The sequence below is a fragment of the Cryptomeria japonica genome, chromosome 9, assembly GCF_030272615.1.
Source record: "Cryptomeria japonica chromosome 9, Sugi_1.0, whole genome shotgun sequence".
In the NCBI taxonomy this organism is placed as follows: Eukaryota; Viridiplantae; Streptophyta; class Pinopsida; order Cupressales; family Cupressaceae; genus Cryptomeria; species Cryptomeria japonica.
This window is the reverse complement of record NC_081413.1, coordinates 124,755,454-124,776,454: the sequence shown is the minus strand read 5'-3', so window position 1 is coordinate 124,776,454 and position 21,001 is coordinate 124,755,454. Positions and strand designations below refer to the sequence as shown.

Below are 21,001 nucleotides of genomic sequence, written 5' to 3'. Positions count from 1 at the left end.
TTGAAATTCAGGGTGCAGAGTCTCATGTGTGTAGACTCAAGAAAGCTCTCTATGGGCTTAAACAGGCTCCCAGGGCCTGGTATGAAAGAATTGACACCTCTCTCTCTAAACTAGGCTTCTCTAAAAATGATGCAGATCCAAATCTCTACTACAAACAAAATAAAGGTGATATGTTAATATTGATTCTATATGTTGATGACTTACTAATCACAGGAGAAGATCACCTCATAGATAAATGTAAGAAAGATTTATCTAAAGAATTTGATATGAAGGACTTGGGACTCCTTCATTACTTCCTAGGTTTGAAAATATGGCAAAATTCTAAAAATATTATACTAAACCAAGGAAAGTATACCTTGGATATTTTAAAGAGATTTGGAATGCATAACTGCAGACCTATGACCTCTCCCATGGAAACAAATTTACATAAACTTAAGGAAGCATCAGCAGAGTCACAATCCACCGACCCTACTCTCTACAGACAGATGATTGGGTCCCTGATGTATCTGGTGAATACAAGGCCAGATATCTGTTATGCGGTCAATGCCTTAAGTCAGTTTATGTGTGAGCCTAAGGAAATTCACTTGATTGCAGTAAAACACATTATGAGATATTTACAAGGTACTCTAAACCTTGGTCTCAAATATGAGAAAGTCGATCTAGACCTACACGGATTTACAGACTCAGATTGGGCTGGGAGTGTGACTGACATGAAAAACACTTCAGGGTGCTGCTTCAGTTTAGGATCAACCATAATATCTTGGATCAGCAGAAAACAGTCTTCTGTAGCACAAAGTTTCACCGAGGCCGAGTACATTGCAGCTTCCATGGCTGCTCGAGAGGTAGTATGGCTTAGGAAGTTGCTTCCACTGTGACAACCAGAGCTGCATAAAACTTTCTATAAATCCAGTATTTCATGACAGATCTAAGCATATCGAGATTCCATACCATTATGTATGAGACATGGTAGACAAAAATGTGATCAAATTGGAATATGTTAGTACAGGAGATCAGACTGCAGATATTTTGACCAAACCACTTTTCAGAGTGAAGGTTGATCACTTTAGAAAAGGTTTTGGTATGATAGAAAGGTAATTTGCTTTGTAAATAAGATGTTTAATGTGTAAACTTCTTTTGTCATGTTGGGATATTCTGGGTTTCACCCCCTGTGTTCATATCTAAGAGGTGACGATCTCTTAGATTATGAACACTTGTATGCAGACATCATAAGGTGACGATCTTATGATTCTCTAAACCAGTTATCATGTTGGATCTCTGGTATGTCATGGATGTGCCATGATGGTGTTGTGATAAAACATTTGTATAAATTGTTTGTGCACATATCACAACCTGGATAAGATGAGAATCTAACCATCCTCATATGTTTATCCTTAGTATTGCGTGTTTAGGCAATACTGATATCATGTGTTCAGGTGATATCTTGTCATAATAAAATGATGAATCTTTTATATCACATGGTTAGGTGATACTCTATGTCACATGCTTAGAGTGGTGTTTTATATTTGTATCTTATGTCCTGATGGTACTTCATATCATATGTATAGATGATATATATTCTTGGAGACTGACATTATGGAAAAGAAATGTGATGCAGGGTCCTTTATCTATCTTCCAAAGCTAAGAGGGAGTGTTAATGCATTAGTAGCTTCTGCAAGGTAAGACTTTACTAACCCTTTAATCTCCTCTATTCTATTTTGGTTTACTCATCTATGTTATTAGATTATCTGATTTATGCTTTCCAAACTGAATATGTTTATCAGATTATAACATTGATCATGATTATGATATTGACATTGGATAAAGATTGACGACTTGCTTAACATAGTTAAGCGTCGATCTAAATGCTATCGAGCTAGTAACCCAATAGCATATGAAATGCTTATTGTTATCGGGATAAACATTTATTCGGGCCATTAACAAAGCATCATAACTAACACCGTTTCAACCGAGTGTTAAGTATTAAATGTTAGTTAACAAACATAACCGAAATCGGGATGTGCACCGATCAATAGGTGCCTTGATTGGTCATGTCTAAAAGACATGACCGGTCAAGACATCTATTGACCGGTCTTCTAAACATATAAAGCCCGACATGAATCATTTGGAGAAGACATATAAAAAATATTAATGATCTCTTTCCTTCTGTCTGCAACAAAACAATCAGATTATTAGATAATATAATCATATAAAATTCTCACATATATAATATGTTCTTTTATTGCAATTGAATAAAACTTTACAACCCTAATTAGGGTTTCCCAAAATAGATCAAATATCCGTTGGATGAGAGACAAGTGGCACAAGATGCTATCTTTTAGGATTGCACCCCCTTCTTTTGCTGAGAGGTAGTGTGTTCAATGAACCTGGACATGTTGACTTGAATTCCCCAATTTGTGCCGAAAAATTGCTTAAGTATGGAAATTTGTTTGGAATACTCTTCTTGCGCCTCTTTGATCTTGATTGGGAGCTTGTCTTCAATTCTTCAGGAGATGAAATCCTTCAAGAAGTCTGGAATTTCTTTCTATACTTTCGCCAAGCCTGAAGACTTCCTTTCTTGATGCCTGGAAACTCTTTCAGGTGCCTTGAATTTGGAGAAGAATTTGATTCAAGTGCTTGTGTCGTCAAATTTATTTCTTCCTGGCATGGCAGACTTGGATGAAGTCCAGCCAACCTTTGTTTATGCTTTAATCTTTCTTCCATGCCTTGGCATGCTTCGTGTCAATTTGTTTGCCCTTGGACTTGGAATGTTCTTGGACAATCATCCTTCAATTTACCTTAATCTGTTTTATGCCTTGGAAAGAGTTCGGACAATCATCTCCTTGTGTTTGGTGGATTTGGAAAAAGTTTGGACAGTCATGAGCCTTCTTGTCTTTGGCAGATTTAGAAATATGATCAGACAATTTGTTTTCCAATTTTCCTTGATCTTGATTTATGGCGATCTTGGAAGAATACATGCTATCCTTATGCTTGCTTAGCAAATTTCCTCTTGGCAAGGCGGAATTTACACATCCTTGGACATGTTTCAATTTGTGTCTTATTTAATTGGACAAGACCTTGGACATGTCTTATTCTTCAGAGAATTTTGGATGATCTTCTTTCTTGAACATGGAAGGATGGACTTTCCACATTTTTGGACAGATTTCAATTTGTGCTTTATTTGACTGGACAAATTTGGATAATTTTCTCCTTGATCACGACAAACTTGGAAGGCTTGGAATATTCTAAGACATATTGTCTTGTCTCTGTGCTTATCAAATTTGGAGGTCTGATCACCAAGCTTTACTCATTCTTTCCATGTCAAGCACTTAGAAGATCATTCTCCAAGCCTTCTTTCCTTATTATCATGCGAACCTTATTATGTTTCCCTTCAAATTTTGGCGGTCTTGAGAGAAATTACTCAGGGCAATCTACTGTTCTGTGTTCATCTTTAACTGCTGTTCTTGACTTGTTTGGACAGAATTCAAACAGTCTTGCTTAGCTTTCTCACGAATTCAAACATTTTTCTCCATGCCACAAGCAAATTTGCTCTATGCCAATCTGATTTCTGAACTTGGAGAATTCAATTTACTTGTCCTGATCGCTGTTGATGACAGAATTTGCACAGAGTTTCCTTGGCTTTCACACAAACATCTTTCTCATGCCTTAAGTGAATTTATTGTGAACATGGCGAACTTCTGAGTTTGATATGCTTGGTTTCTTATCTTCATGGCAAATTTTACTGTCTCTGATCATGTTCTGATTGCTTCTCCATGTTCTTCATGTTTGGAAGCTGCTTACTTTAGCTCATCCTTGGCGAATTCTGGGCATAGGCTTATGCTCCAACTTTGGCGGACTTGGATGATGTCTTGACGTGTATCATCTTGCAGATTTGAAAGATTTCTGAGGAGTTTATGTGCAGATTTGGATTCTTTCTCCCAAGGTAGATCCAAGGATGATTAATGGTGAACTCAAAATTTCATCAGCAAATCTTGGTGATGGCGAACTTGAACCTTTTGAATGTCCCTTTTCAAACCCTTGGACCTGCTTTATTCCTCCTTTTGAAAATGATCGAGGCAGAATTTACACCTTCAAACTGTTATCAATGGCGATTTTTGAGGAGAATATCGAACTTATTCCCTTTAAACCCTTGAATTTACTTCACTTCTGCAAAGGTAATCTGATAATATGATCAGATTTTGGCATGAATCTGATAATCTTTATGCCTGAGAGCTGCTTATTTTGATCTCCAAACCCGTAGACATGCTTGATTTCTCATTCTCATGGCAGATTCTGAAGTTGGATAATCTGATCATGCATTGAAGCTGCTGGCTTTTCTCAACTTTGGCGAATTTCGACAGAGTTTTGATGCTTCCTTCTTTGCTATACGAACTTCTCCTTGGCAAACAAAGTATTAATGAATGGGCATATTGTCTTTATAGCTTCTTAGTGATTTCTAGAAGCTTTGTGTTTTATTCTATCTTTAGGAAATTGAAACCCTTTGCCTTCTTCTAGAAGTTCGAATTTCATTACTTGGCAAATAATGATGTTTTAAATGAAATAAAACCTTGTTTTATAATTTTCTTGGAGACTTCTAGAAGCTTTATCTTATCCTCTTGCTTGCCACACAAGGAAATAAATTTAGGAAGTTTTAATGCTTTCTTCTAGAAGTTCGAATTTCTCCTTGGAGGCTTCCATCAAATTTTAGAAAGTTTTGTTTGCTTTAAATCTCCTTCTAGAAGTTCGAATTTTAGGAAGACATGTCACATTGCTTTATCGCTTTCTTTGCCAAGTCATCATCTTCAATCCTTTTGGAATGCCATGTCATCTTTCTTTGCTATGTCATCTTTCTTTGCCATGTCATATTCAATTTTGCCTAAGTGGGCCCTTTATTCTTTCTCAAACTTTAGCAAACTTTGCACATCTTCCTTGTGCCATGATTAACCTTTGCCTAGGCGTATTTGGAATGTATGATGGGCTTTGAAAATTCCTTGACATGTTTTGTTTGTGCCCTGGATGAATCTTTGCCATCTTTATTTCATGCCATAATTTTAAGGCGGACTTTGAAAGTGTTGGACATGGTGAAAATTGCATATACTTAACCATTTTCACGCCTTAGCTTCTTATTTGCTTAACCTTGAGAAGGAGTTAGTTAACTGTTGCCATGAGTTAGTTGACCCTTGGTAGGAGTTTGCCATTCGTCAGACAATTTTAGCTTGGCTATGAGGTACACTTGGAAAATTTGTTAGACAATCTTGTGTACGAATAAGCTTAACCCTAGGTAGGAGTTTGAATAACTCTTGCCATGGATATGTTAACCTTTGGTAGGAGTTTAACATTTGTCAGACAATTTTACTTGGACTATTCTCCAATGCCTTGGCAAACATTGATTATGCTAAAACATCTACCATGCTTGACATCCTTGGACGATTTTGGCTGATCATCTGCCATTCCACTTGCCTTCCTTTTGACTTGGTCGTCAGTGTTCATGCCATGTTCATACCTTGCTGGTCCATCTGAACAAAAACCCTAATCTGGATTTCCATTTTGCTTTTTGCACTTGGAGACCTTATTTTCGAAATCTGAGAACATGGGTACTGATATTATAGTTGATCTTCTAGAATAAAACCCTAATTTGGGTTTGCATTCTGCTTTTTACCCTTAAAAGATATAATTTCAAAATTTGAGAGCATGGGTAGGAATAATTTGGCATGAGGATTGAAACCCTAATTTCGGAAAAAGCAAAATTTTCAAACCCTTGCTTTTTACACTTAGAAGCAAAATTTTTCGAATCTGAAGACATGGGTAGGATCAAAACGACCTAAAGAATAAAACCCTAATCTCAGAAAAAAACAAAATTTTCGAAGCCCTGCTTTTTTATATCTAGAGGCGAGATTTTCAAATTCCGACAAAATGGGTAATAATGAAATATCTCGAGGAACAAAACCAAACCCATATGCCACTTTCAAATAAGTAGAAAAAGCAAAAAATTCTAAAAATAGGAGGTTGTCAGAAATGACCCAAAGCAATTGCGATCTTCGTCTTTCAGACCTTCTGAAAACTTTGACAACACTTAAATTCAATTCGGAGCATAAATTCTTAGTCTGGTCCAGAATGACCCCAAAACTCTAACTCCTCATTTGCAAAGAGATTGGTGATTAGTAGTTGTGACGCCAAAGCAAAACCTTAAAAAACAAAAACAAAGGGGTCCCCATTTGCAATGGGGCGATGTATGAAAAAGGTCACAATAGGTCCTCCTTGCTACCACAACAGGTCATCTTCTCAGTGAGTGCTAGGTTTGGACTCACTTTTGCTCTAGCTGAAATGGTCTCTAGTCTAGTTTCCTCTTGGATGAAATCATCCCAAAGATTCTTAAAAGTTGGAAGTTTCTCATGAGTGTAGGCTCCTTGAACAAATAGATCCAAGGATGGAGCAAATTCATTTATAGCAATGGACACCAGATCATCATTTGCCAACTTCACCTTGATAGTAGCAAGATGATCTCAAAGCTTAGTGAACTTCATAAGATAACTGGCCGTTGTGTTTGTATCACTTATGCTTGTGCCATTGTGTTTGTATAACTCATGCATGTTGCACTAAGCTTGTAGCCTAGTAACCTTGTGCCATGCTTGTGCCATTCTCTTTTACCAAATTTTACTCAACCTCATCCATTGTAACCTCGGGCTTACTTACCATGACTCAAGGGTATCACTTCCCTCAATTTTACTTAACCTCATCCATTTTGTAACCTCGGGCTTATTTGCCATTGGTCAAGGGTATCTCTTCTTTTAAATTTACTTGGTGTCATCTATTGTGTAACCTTGGGTTTACTTGTTGTGACTCAAGGGTATCTCCTTTTTTCAAATTCACATGGCCTTATTTATTTAATAACCTTGGGTGTACTTGCCACAACCTGAGGGTATCTCTTCCATTCAGTTCAGTTGACCTTATCCATTGCCCAACCTTGGGCTTACTTTCTGTGACCTAAGGGAGTCTCTTCCCTTAAATCAGCTCTTCCATTTTGTAACCTTGGTTTTGCTGGACATGACTTGTGCTTACCATTACCTGCCATGATTTGAGGGTATCTTGTCCCTTAATTATAACTTAGCATCATCTATTGTGTAACCTTGTTCATGTACCTTCATGATTCAAGGGTATCTCTTACCTTAAATTCAGTGAGCTTCATCCATTGTATAACCTTGGGCTTACTGGCCATGGCTCAAGAGTATCGCTACCACTAAAAACACAGAGTCTTATCCACCAAATAAACCTGGGATCATATATCATGTTTCAAGGATATCCCATCTCTTAAATTCACTCAGCCTCATCCATTGTGTAACCTTGGGCTCATCTCTCATGACTCAAGGGTATTTCTCTCCTTAAATTCATGTGGTTTCATCCATTAGGTACACCATGCCTTACTAGTTGTATGCAATATTTTATACAATTTCACCATTTATCATAACTATTAGGATTCAAACCTTGAGCTTTATTATGAAAGGCCTGATGCTTTTTCTACTTGATCTCATGCCATTGGAGAAAGCAATACTCTTCTTTTGTACATGATTTTTTTTTTCTGTAGGGAGTTGGAACTTAGGATTTTGTCTTAGCTTCCACACATCTGCAGTGGTGCTGAAAAATAACCATACTACAATGCGTGAGAGAAGAATTTTGACTGGGCTCATGCAGTTGGGTTCATTGGTCATTGACATGGGCAAGGGTATGTTTAATTTATGTTTTCTTCTACTTCACTTTGACTGGTTTAAAATAAATATGGCATACCTCTTAGCTTTGGGAGAGGCCCGTGCCACACAAAGTTTTGTTGCAAAGGCCTATTTATGGTGCTGTGTAGTATGAATATAAGATGAGATGACTTTTAACGTCTTTTAGATGAAGGATGTGTAGTATGAGCTCATCAAAATATGTTTTCTTTTTGCACATAATTGTTTTATGGGTGTCCTGTTTTGAGTGATTATCATGGTGTATTACTTGATGATTGCAAATATTTGCATAATCATGTCTAATATCAATGTATATTATTTTTTTTTTCATTTATCAATTTTACTGTTTAGTTCGTTTGAATTTGTTCTTAGTATCACAGCTCTTGTGAATTGAGTTGGTTCTTACTTTGGCAAGATTTATTTCTTTAGTGTTATGTGTTGTATGTGAGCTGGCTCTTTGTTTGCTTGGTTTGGTCAAACTGGTTCTTACATGTTTCTGGTTTGGTGCTGCCATGTTTATGAATGATATAAGAATTGAAGCTGTGATGACCTCTTTGCGAAAATGAGGGAAAGCTTTTGAGTACCATTTTTTTAAACAAGTAAAAATAAAAAAGGAACCTTCAGCTCCATGGACAAAGCATAAAAAACATCATCCCCAAGGACTTAGCTGAAAATCTAAAAACACCTACCTATCAGACCAGGAGTTCAAGAGGCAGGCATTTCAGAATTCTGACACAAAAAGCAAATAAGTTCATCCTTTTCATTATGGAATAACAGTTCATACATAAATTTTCCATGTCTACATATTCTAGATATCTGTAGCTATGAAAACATCTCATCTTTTGATAAGCCCTAGTATTAGGAATGGAATGGCAGAGCAATATACAGTAAAATGAATGCAAAATTAAAACCTGAAGATAACACAAAACATTGAGACACAGTTATACGTTGTTCACCCAATATGGGCTTCCCAGGGAGAATCAACCAGTCCTTCCTTTCATTTGTCCAGCAAAACAAAGGGATACAACCTAGCACATCCGCTGCAAATTCCTCTTCTTTCCATCACAATCTCCACACACAATACACAACCATAATACAATGCCATCATAAAAAGAGGATTTCCTTCTAGGGCAAGAAAAGCCAACATAACCTCTACTGTCAGATCCACGACCTAATGATGATCTATTGCCAACTTGAAAACCTGCTTTCTACTGTGGGATGTTACAAACTTACAATTACTAACTCTATATAAGGAAATATCTTGAAGGAAGACATTCAAGACACTGCCCAAATGCATCTTGATCTGTGTCACAGCTTCTTGCAAAACATCTCTGACCATAATTGCACTTGGGCCTCCAGCTAGCCAAATTGGGGCTCTCAATCTACCTGCTCTGCACTCAAGTGTTTGCTCTCTCATTATCCACTGTGCTTGTATTAAGTTACAGTTAACTGCTCACCCATCAGATCCTACTGCACCAAAACTGCTCAGCTACTATATTTGTTGGTGTTGGAAATAAGCCACACCCGGACTGACGATGGACTGGTCCAAGAGGGGCCAGTAGCTCAGTGGTAGAGCACTCCAGCAGCGTATGGAAGGTCCTAGGTTCGAGTCCTAGCTGGTCCATGTCTCAACATGGTATTAGAGCCAGGTCCAGGCTAGGAGCCCCAAGCACACGAGAGGTGTGGCTTAAGGGGGGGTGTTGGTGTTGGAAATAAGCCACACCCGGACCAACGATGGATTGGTCCAAGAGGGGCTAGTAGCTCAGTGGTAGAGCACTCCAGCAGTATATGGAAGGTCCTAGGTTCGAGTCCTAGTGTCTCAATTTGGTATCAGAGCCAGGTCCAGGCTAGGAGCCCCAAGCACACGAGAGGTGTGGCTTAAGGGGGGGTGTTGGTGTTGGAAATAAGCCACACCCGGACCGACGATGGACTGGTCCAAGAGGGGCCAGTAGCTCAGTGGTAGAGCACTCTAGCAGCGTATGGAAGGTCCTAGGTTTGAGTCCTAGCTGGTCCATGTCTCAACATGGTATCAGAGCCAGGTCCAGGCTAGGAGCCCCAAGCACACAAGAGGTATGGCTTAAGGGGGGGTGCTGGTGTTGGAAATAAGCCACACCCGGACCGACGATGGATTGGTCAGAGGGGCTAGTAGCTCAGTGGTAGAGCACTCCAGCAGCGTATGAAAGGTCCTAGGTTCGAGTCCTAGCTGGTCCATGTCTCAACAATATTCACCCCGGATTCACTTTCTAAATGGGATTTTGTCCGGAAGAACCTGTGCAGGTTCCTTTTGCCTTGGCTGCACTCAAGGTAATCTTGGGGTTCCAAGGCTCATCATTGTGTATAAACAGAATTTAAAACAGAGATATAATATTTTGTGGTGCCCTAAAAAAAATTAGACTGATTTAACAAACACTAACAATATTAAACACAAAACAAAAGAACTCCTATTACCTGTCATTCACACTCACCTAAAACTCCATTGCTATTTTTTGCTCAGGGCTGTGACTTTAGTTAGTGTTGGAACATTGCTATCTTACCATTCCTATGCCTCTACAAGTGTTAGATAGCTGCCAAGAGGATCTTCCATTTAAGGTAGATTTATTATATATTTTTAATTTTTATTTTGATCTCCACTATAGCTTTTTTTTCTTTTTCTTATATGGCTTATTAATTGTTTTTATTATTGATAGAAATTATTATAAATTTTTTAGGTAAATTTGTCTAAAATGTCAGGAATTTCTATCTCAGAGGGCCAAGGGTTGACTAGGACTGCAAAAATTGCTGCTTTAGAGATGCATTACAAATTTACAATGATTAAGGCACTTCTTCAAGGTAGGGGTGATGCTTGGTAATGGGTACTAAATGAATATAGGAGTTGGTATAATTGGGTGAAAGTCCTTTTGTTTGCGTCCCTGGTCAAGGAATCAAATTTAGTGGTGGGATGACCAAATAAGCTTTGTGATATATTCTTGCATATATCAAAGTGCGAGAATAAGTAGACAAAGTGGCTGGAATTATTTTTATCGTGGTTGCATTCATCAAAGAATCCGATTGAGCAAGTCACTTACAGGGCCATCCATTTCTTCAGTGCTGGCTACCACATATCTATTTTTAGTAACATTGTCTTTGGAAGAAAGTGATACCCCTGTTACATGCAAAAGGACAAAGGTAGCAGTCCCATTAGAATATAAATTTTAGATTGAGGCAACAGACAATGCCAATAGCTCACTGTGAGTTGTATTTATAATTTATACCAATAAAGTTTCCTAACGGTCACTTCACTATCTCTTGATCAAAGTGCAATTGCATGCTAAGATTGCAAGAAGTTCAAACAATCGACTCCAAGGTTCCTTTATGCTACGAACGTGACTCAGTTGGCTGATGTGATTGCTGGTAATCCAAGGGGCCTTACGTTTGCATCATTCTTTCACTTCTTTGTTGTGGCTGGAACTCCATCATCGGATATAGAGAATCTGTGATGCTTCTGCTTCAAATAGACTAAAATGAATTGAAAGAAAAGGGAAAAGGTTCAGAAGGATCTAAATCTATTCCTAAGGGCAGTGATAACAATGAATAGTGCTTTGGTGGACAAATTCCAAATAAACCAAGCTCTGCTTCGCCAAGATCAACTACAACTCCACAAGAACTAGTGCAATCTTCTGGGGATGCTAGAGGATTTTCAAATCGAGAAAGTACATTTGAATACCCAAAAACGGCACAATCCAAACGACTATCCACAATCGAACTTAGCACAAATTTAAGGGGCTCAGGCTAACTTTACACTGCAACTTACAATCAGCAAGATGCAAAAAGTATGAACCATGAAAATTCATTAGACACCATTACATTCTCCATTGAAATCAAAGCACTTCACTATTTCTAATCTAAGTGAGGAAGGTTAAACCATGCAAGCTTTGAAAAAATAATTTAAGTGGACACCATTAGAGAACAATGTTTCACTGTTATTATCTCAAAACTTATCGCAACAATTTCATACAAGGCTCCCTCCTCTACAAATGAGGGGGGTCACCCCTTTATATAGGCTTCAAGCTATGATAACATGCAAAACCCTAATTAGGGTTTGCCCAAAAGATTCTCCACTCAGGATGCAACAAGGTGGGAATCAACATTAAATACCCCATAAAGCCCATATACAATTAATTACAATCTTGCCGAAAATGGCACCCATAAAGCATTAATTAACCATTACATTTGAAAAGTGCCCACTATGCAATGAATGTACCCTCATGCAAAAATCGCCCATGATGCCATAAATGCACCATCATCTCCTAAACGTGATGACTGTATGCATGCAGAAGGAATCTGCCATAAATTCAACATGCAATGACTGGGTTGCCATTTGGTCAAATATTCCGGTTTTGAATACGCCACTCTGCTGCCACGTGTTCAATAGATCCTCACCATGCAAGTGGACCCCGCCGTCGTACATCCACTCCTGCACATCTAGAATTGTTGGAGAGAGAGAATTTGATTCAGGAAGAATTTTCTTGAAGTCTCTTCAACTTTCCTTGCTTGGAGAAGGGTTTCCATCAATTTTCACCATCTCCTGTTTTTTAGGAATTTTCCACAAATTAGGGTTTCAAGTTCAGGAGGGAGAGAATTCTCCTACGAATCCAAATCTATGAAAATTTTGAAATTTGGATGTGATTTGATGCCTGAGAATGGATTTTTCAAAAAATTTCTCAAGGGGAAATTTCTTATTTAGTTCAACCCTGATTCCTTCCTTGACCCTTGAAATTCTCCTTTGCCTTGGAAATTTCCATCCCGGACTTTCAAACTTAGGTGTGGAATGTGGAATTCAGCTTGGTGAAGGAATTTCATTATTTCCATGCCTTAGAAAATTTTCAACTTCCTAACTGGGTCTGAAATTTTGACTTTGATAGAGGAAATTCATCCTTCCCATGTCTTTCCTTGATACCTGGATTTTCGCTTGCCTCAGACAAATTTTCAGTTTTCCAACTTAGGCGTGGAATTCACCATGTCTTGGAATTTGATCAGTTTCCATGATTCTCCTTGACTTAGCTACTTTGGTGCTTTCCATCAGGCTGGGGCAGAAATTCCTCTTGAGGAAGGAATTCATTGTTTTGTGAATTGTCCATGGGCACACCATTTTAGCGCCTTCCCTCATGATAGGGCGCAAATTTGTCTCAGGGAAGGAATTCCTACACTTTCATAAATTTCTTGTATCTCCCATTTTGGCGCTCCTTACCTCTTTTGGGCGCTATTCTTCATGAGGCGTGGAATTTTCATTTTTTTAATCCTCTCCGTGCACACCTCATTTTGGCGCCCTCCACACTACTAGGGCGGAATTTTGCCTAGGTGATGGATTCTTGCAATTTGTCCATTTCTCCTTGCATTCCCCATTCTGGCGCCCATCCTTGGTCTAGGGCGCAAATTCGACTAGAGGAAGGATTCTTGCAATTTCTCCTTCCTTCCACCTCCATGTGAGTTTAGCGCTTTCCTTGGTTCAAGAGTGGAATTTTGACTATGTGGAGGAATTCACAACTTTTTTGTGAATCCTTGAGACCTTCCTTTTAGCACCCAAGTCCACAGTTGGCCGGAATTTCACTATGTGGAGGAATTCACAACTTTTTGTGAATCCTTGAGACCTTCTTTTTAGCGCCCAAGTCCACAGTTGGGCGGAATTTCACCACTGTGGAGGATTCATGAATTTCTAAACATTTCCTGACCTGCCTCATCTAGCACCCAATCATTTCCTTGGGCGGAATTCTTCATGCATGGAGGATTTTGATGCTTTTCACAAGTTCCAGGCTTTAAGTTATATGTCATATATATTGTCAGGATGTTTGAGAGTGGTTTCAGGTCCATAGGAATCATAATGCAAATTCTGGATTTTGGAAGATCTTTCAAATTTTCAGACTTAGTCAAATTTCAGGCCATTTTCGGATCAGGATGACATTGGTGGATTGATGTGAATTTCCAGACTTATATGATTTTGCATGCTTTCTTCTTCTGGAATAGGAGTTCCATACTTAACCATTTTTTTGATCCAACTTGTCTGCCTTCTGACTCTTTCGGATTTAGAAAAATGGTCTTCAGGAACGTTCAATCTTCAGCATCTTCAGAGATATTCAACTTTTAGTGTTTTCCTGTGAAGAATCTGCCAAAAATAGATTTTCCCAAATAGTAAGTGTTTCAAAATGTCAAGGTTTGGGCAAAATAGGTCAGGAAAGCACTTAAAATAGAAACTAAAAATAGAAATTACTAAAAATAGTAAGTTTGATTTTTGGCAAAATGACGACATTCCGGGACTCAGTAAAATCCCTAAAAAATAGGAAAGTTGCTCCGTTTTGGCTCAAATTTTACTGGGAGGTTTCTTGAAGGGTCCCAATTCCAGTCGTATGTTTAGTTTTTCCAAAACCCTAAAATCTAGGATTGAATGCAGAAACCATAAAATTGATGAAACTAATAGAATATTAAAATAATGTTAATTTTAGTATTAATGCTCAATAGTGTATATTCTATTTTAGTTAGATCGTCTTTGATCTTCTCAACAATTTCTTATTAGAAACTTGCTATTCTTGTATTATTTATGAGCGTCTTGGTCATTCTGTTAATGAATCAATTCTTTGAAATCCATTGCGTGTCTCGCACTGTTTTATGGTATCAGAGCCTGGTTCCTAAAAAATTCAAAATTTTTTCAAAGCAAAAAAAATTCAGTGTGAATTTTTTTTTTTTTTTTTTTGTTCTATTGTTTTGAAAAACAAAATCGAAGTTTTTTTTCCCTGTTCGATTTTTTTTTTGGAATTTTCTTCCACAAAATCGCGGATTTGTTTCAGCCTATTCAGATTTTTTTTTAAAACCGCGGATTTTTCGGTTAGCGCGTTTTCCAGGCGCAAGCATTTGCTGTGTATGATTTTCATCCTTGACCGCGTGACTTCGTTTCTTGTGCTTGTGCGTGCGGGTTTATTTGTGATTGCGTTTTTTTCCCGCCTGCAGATTTTTTCTGCCATTTTTGGACGGAAATCTGCATTTTCAGCTAGGGTTTTGACCCTCCAGATTCTGTCGAAATTTTTTTCTGATTGTAGATTCTTGGTGGGTTTTTCGAGGTCTCATCTGGGTCGTCGTCAAAATTTTTTGGGTGCCTCGATTTTTGAGCCCGCGGATCCAGATTTTGACAGTAGATTCCTTTTGGGTTTTTTCGCACGAATTTTTGGGTTGTCTTTGGATTTTTCTGGGTCAGCCGGGATTTTTTTTGGGAAACGTGCAAATGGCTTCTCTCACCAATTTGATGTTAGAAGGCAGTCAACGCTTTAATGGCCACAATTACAACATCTGGAAACAGCGTATGTTGACCATTTTTGAATATAGGCGTCTTGACCAGCTTGTTTTGGGAAAAGAGCTCAGTCCTGGTACACCTGGTGCAGATCAAGATAAGTTTGATGAACGCAATCGGGAGGCAGTTATGCTTCTCAAACTCTCAATGACTGATGATCAGTTACTGCAGATTCCTTCCGGCAAGACAGCTTCCGACATCTGGAAGCATCTGAAGGAATTGCATGAGACATCCGACAAGAGACGAGCATTCTTTCTAAAGAATCAGCTGTTCTCCATTATGATGGACGAACGTATGTCCTTACAGGAACACCTCATGAGGATTAAGGACATTCGAGATCAGCTCGAAGCTATTGGTCGGACTATGGAGGAAGAAGACATAGTAGTAATCACTCTGAAAAGTCTTCCGAAATCGTATGAACACTTCATTGAGACCCTCAATATTACTTCCACTAATGTTGATCTGAAGTTTTCAGAATTGTGCACCAAACTTCTACAGCAGGATCGTTGGAAACAACAGTTTGGTAGTGGTACTACATCAGCCTCCTCGGAAAATGCTTTCACAGCCCAATCCTTTCACAAGGATAAAGGCAAATTTCAGTCCTCTCAGTCTTCTCAGCAGAAAGGCTCTTCTCAGACACAGGATGGAGCTAAGAAGAAGAATGTGCAGTGCAATTACTGTCACAAGTACGGCCATATGAAGAAAGATTGCCGTCAGAGGCTTGCTTCTGAACAAAAGAAGCAGGGAGGGTCACACCAGAAGGCGCATGTTGCTGAACATTCCGAGCAGAAGGAGTCTGCCTTTTATGCCTTTATGGCTAAGAGGTCTTCAGATCATGCCTGGTCTTCTGCTTGGTACATCGACTCTGGTGCATCACGTCACTTTTCTCATCGGCGTGACTGGTTTACAGACTTCTCACCTTTCAGTGATTCCGTTGTATTTGGAGGAGGTGAGGAGTATACAGTTGTTGGCAGAGGCACTGTTCAGATTCAGTCTGGTGGCAGGACTCTCCTTTTTCTGAATGTGTACTATGTTCCTGGAATGGAACTCAATCTGCTCTCTGTCAGTCAGATTATGAGGAATTCTCCTCAGCTAGATGTGGTGTTCAGTGCTCACAAGTGTTCCACTATTGATTGGGAGACTCGTCTTACTGTTGCTGTTGGTCTAGAGGATCATGGCCTATATAGGCTTCTTGACACTGGTGATTCTCCTGAAGTGGCTCTGGTAGCTCGTGTTTCTCCTCTTAGCACTTTGTGGCATCAGAGATATGGACATCTCAACATTCAGTATCTCTCTCAGCTATCTCGGGAGGGACTTGTTTCAGGGTTACCTGATATTCAGACTCAGCATCTTGGAGTATGTGGCGCCTGTCAAGCTGGCAAACAGCATAGGGCTTCATTCACACATGGAAAGTCTTGGCACGCATCTAAGGTACTTCAATTACTTCATGCTGATATTTGTGGTCCTATGAATACATCTTCTGTTACTGGTTGCAAATACTTTTTGCTTATTGTAGATGATTTTAGTAGAAAGATGTGGGTGTACTTTCTTAAACATAAATCAGATGTATTTAGTATCTTTCAGAAGTTTAAGTCCTTTGTTGAAAAAGAGTCTGGACATAGTATCATTACTCTTAGGACAGATAACGGGGGGGAATTTTGTTCTTCTACATTCTCCAACTTCTGTGATACCCATGGCATCAAACGCCAATTGACTACACCCTACACTCCTCAGCAAAACAGTGTTGTCGAGCGTCGCAATCGTACAGTTGTTGAGATGGCTCGCTCTATGTTACAACACAGGAGTGTTCCGAATAAGTATTGGGCTGAAGCAGTGTTTACTGTTGTCTACCTACTTAACCGTTCTCCTACTCAGGCTGTTAAGGGGAAGACTCCAGAAGAGGTTTGGTCTGGTCGGAAGCCTAAGATCAGCCACTTGAAGGTTTTTGGCTTTGTTGCCTATGTTTGGATTCCAGATGCTAAGTGCTCCAAGTTGGATTCCAAAAGTCAGAAACTCATGATGACAGGATACAGTGATCACCATAAGGCCTACAGACTGATAGATATAGACATTGAACGTCTTATCTTCAGTCGTGATGTTGTATTTGATGAAGACAGAGGATTCTTTCAGTCCCCTTCTTCTGAGCAGAGTTCTGAGGATCAGCCTCACAGTGTTCTTATTCCATTAGGTTCGCCTGATGGGAGGGATGATGCAGAATCTATTTTCGATGATGCACTACTTGAGTTCCCTCCGGAGAATAATCCTCCTCCTGCTGCTCCTGTTCCTGATCCTGAGCCTCTTCCAGCTCCTCCAGATGTTCGCACTTCTACTCTCCGGCCTAAATGGTGGGCCAAGACCATTGGTGATCTCAGGGATACTGAGCTCATTGAGGGTAGAACCTCCCGTAATAAGAGCAAACAACAACATACAGTCAATTTTGCTCTCATGGCTAACATACACAGTGTTTTTGAGCCTCAGACATACTCAGAGGCTAAAGGTATACCTGAGTGGGAACAGGCTATGGAAGCTGAGTTCCAGAGTCTTCAGAAGAATCACACTTGGGCCCTTTCTGATCTTCCTTCAGGGAAGAAGCCCATTAGCTGCAAATGGGTGTACAAAGTAAAATACAAAGCTGATGGAACCCTGGACAAGTATAATGCTCGTCTTGTTGCTCGTGGGTTCTCACAGAAAGAAGGCATTGACTACGAGGAGACTTTTGCTCCTACAGCCAAAATGAGTACCATACGGCTCGTTCTTGCCTTGGCAGCCCAGTTCAGTTGGAAAGTCCATCAGATGGACGTCAAGAGTGCTTTTTTGAATGGTGACTTACAGGGAGAAGTCTACATGACGCAACCCCCAGGATTCAAGGTTGCTGGTCAAGAACAGAAGGTCTGTAGACTAGTCAAAGCACTCTATGGTCTGAAACAAGCTCCTCAGGCTTGGTACATGAAAATTGATAAGTATCTGACAGATCATGGTTTTCAACGGAGTCCATCTGATGCAAACCTATATATCAAGCATACTAGTAATGATATTCTGTTTGTGGTTGTCCATGTGGATGGCTTAATCATTACTGGCAGTTCAACACATTTGATCACTGGGATCAAACAGGATTTGTGCCGCACCTTTGATATGACAGATTTGGGACTTCTACATTATTGCTTAGGAGTTGAAGTCTGGCAGACTGAGAACAGTATCTTTCTCTCTCAGTCCAAGTATTCTAGAAGTCTTGTGGACAGGTTCAGAATGCAGGATTGCAAACCTGCCTCTACTCCTATGGAACCCGGGCTCAAACTTTCAGCTCAGTCATCTTCACCAGTTGTGGATGAATCTCTGTTCAGGCAACTAGTGGGCAGCCTCATCTATCTTACTGCCACTAGACCTGACATCAGTTTTGCAGTGAGCTACATTTCATGCTTCATGACAGCTCCCAAGGCTGATCATTGGATAGCAGCGAAGCGTGTGCTGCGTTATATGAGTGGCACTCCTGATTATGGACTTCTGTACACTCAGAGTTCTGATCCTATACTCAGTGGCTACACAGATTCTGACTGGGCAGGTTCGGTTGATGACCGTAAGTCTACAGTAGGGTATGTGTTTAGTTTGGGATCTGGTGCTGTCACATGGACTAGTATTGTTTCTAATAGATTAAAAAATTTGTATTGTTTCTAATAGATGAAAAAATTGTAATAACATGCCCCTAATTAATGTCATTGTTGTGTGCCTTAAAGGGTCAATGGTTTTTAGGGCAGTTGATTGTGAGGGGCAGGTGAAGGATGCAGAGCTTATCACCGACATTCTTGTAGTGTTCATTGAGTTCAGGGCACAAAACGTTGTTTCATAGAGTTCATCGAGTTGCCAGCTCACATTTACTCACAAGTAATCATGTTCTTTTGGCATTTTTTGCTTCCATGGGTGGAAGTTTTCAAGGTTAATTGGAGTCTCTTGATGTTCCTTCTACCTTTCTATTTCCTGTCCTATTCTACGCAGTTTTGAACTTTAACTTTCACTCTCTTACTAAAGTAAATTCACAGCGAATCTGACCTAGCATTCATAAATTGAGCCTAATCAATATCCTTATTAGTTATTACTATGAAGATCATCAAGCAAATGCATTTCTCAGTGCTTGATATGTTTGGTTGAGTGCTGTAAAAAGAGAAGTAGCATTGGTTTTTTATTGTTTACTACAGCATATCAGGACAAGTCAAATTTGGTATGGCATATTGTATTAATATCTGGTGGGTGTCAACAGAAATGTTTCTATTTATGAACCGTCGTTGCCATAAATGATTTAAATATATTTCATATTTTTCAAAGCTGGCAGAAATTCGTTTGTCTACTTAAGACACTTTTTCATTGATTGATAAATAGGCTGGAAGCTGGCAACTGTGTTTGAGTTGTAGCATCACGCTATGTCTATCTTATATTTGAACATTGCACACATATCTTTATATGTGAACATTGAACATGTGCATGGTATAGATTGAATTGCAATGATATCAGATAAGCTGTTCTGCTGAAAAGGTTGATGGAAGTTACCCGTCAGTGGCAACAGATTCAGTCTCTGTCATAGCATGCAAGACAATTGAAATTTTTTAATGCTAAGGGCTGGCTTGTTAAAGCAAGCTCGCAGTTGGCTAGAGACTAGGAAACCTGATTATGATTGATCCTTCTGATGGAGACACCTTTGTTATTTTATATTTTCTATTGACTGGGCAGGGAAGTGGATGTGCAGGCATGTGCCCTTGAAGATAGGCATATGCACAGTTGACTAGATTGCTGTTCTTGGAGGGCTTTTCTGTGCCCAATAGAAAGATCAATTAAATATTTTCTGTAGTGGCTGGTAGGGTGTCATTTACTACTATTTGCCATTGTTGAGGGACAATCTATTTTCGTAGATGGGTTGTATGCAGGTGTTATTTCTTAGCTATTCGTTTTGGGAATGCAGTTTTGTATGATTCCCCTCACCTTTTAAAAGGAGACATTTTGAGAATAACTTCTTATTCATTTTAGATGAGATTTCTAATGACTTACCCTTATCTGTGCAGGTTGGTTCTATTTTTGAATATGTGAATCAAAACCCTATATTTGGAGTTGTGAATCCTGATAGTGTTTTCTATGCTCCTGTGCTTGGGTTCTTTGCCTTAACTGGTTTACCTACCTCTGTAAGTTGATAAATGCTATTTTTATTGGACGTGCTAGAATTCTTTGCTTCCATATATTGTTCAGTGGTTGTGGGTTGCTTAACACAGAAATTTCTTCCTGGGCCTGCAGGGCTTCCTGTGGTACAAGTCTATTCAAGCTGCAAATAAAGCAGCAGAGGAACAGGATAGAAAAGATGGTTATTGATGACAGTTTACTGTTCAGTTAGATACATCGATGACAGTTTACTGTTCAGTTAGATACTTTTCTTTTATACTTGTGGCCTTCCAATATTCACAAGGTATATACAGACTAAATGTAAAGAAGCAATTGCATATTCTTGATGTTCATTCTTTTTGTATGTTAATTATTAACTTTATTTTATTTCGTAGAGGTCAAAGAATAGCTGCGTCCATAAAAATATTTGATATTTAATTTAATAAAAAAATGTGCATTTATCCATGATTTTTGAGCATTGAATAAGATAGTTGATATGCAAGGAATCCCTATCTTACAGTCTTTGAGGATTGCTTACAAGGATGATTGCAGTCATGTTTTAAAATTATTCAGTTCTGAAATTCTTGTTAATTTTTGAGGGCTATGTTTTTGATTAGATAAGCAGCGAAACAAGGGTGCTATGTTTTTGAGGGCTATGTTATTATAAACCACTATTATATTTTTTCAGTAGGTGATAACAATTTAAATTAATGTCCGCCATTCAAGGGGTAGGAGATAAGCACTTAGGTAACCTGCAACAAGATGTGAGAAGGAAATGTAGGCAGGAAGAGCAAGAGCTTTGGAACCCTCCAGAGGATTTTGTGAAACG

The 21,001-nt window shown here is 39.0% G+C and overlaps 1 protein-coding gene across 1 annotated transcript in view; it reads left to right on the top strand.

Annotated features, from left to right (window-relative positions):
- LOC131047066 (uncharacterized) overlaps window positions 1–20,637 on the top strand; it is a 58,170-nt gene extending 37,533 nt beyond the window's left edge. The window contains exons 2-3 of the mRNA XM_057980888.1: window positions 20,082–20,198; window positions 20,308–20,637. Coding sequence (XP_057836871.1) covers window positions 20,082–20,198; window positions 20,308–20,382 — 192 coding nt within the window. The 3' untranslated portion in view covers window positions 20,383–20,637. The remainder of the gene's footprint in view (window positions 1–20,081; window positions 20,199–20,307) is intronic.
- The last annotated feature ends 364 nt before the right edge of the window (window positions 20,638–21,001 follow it).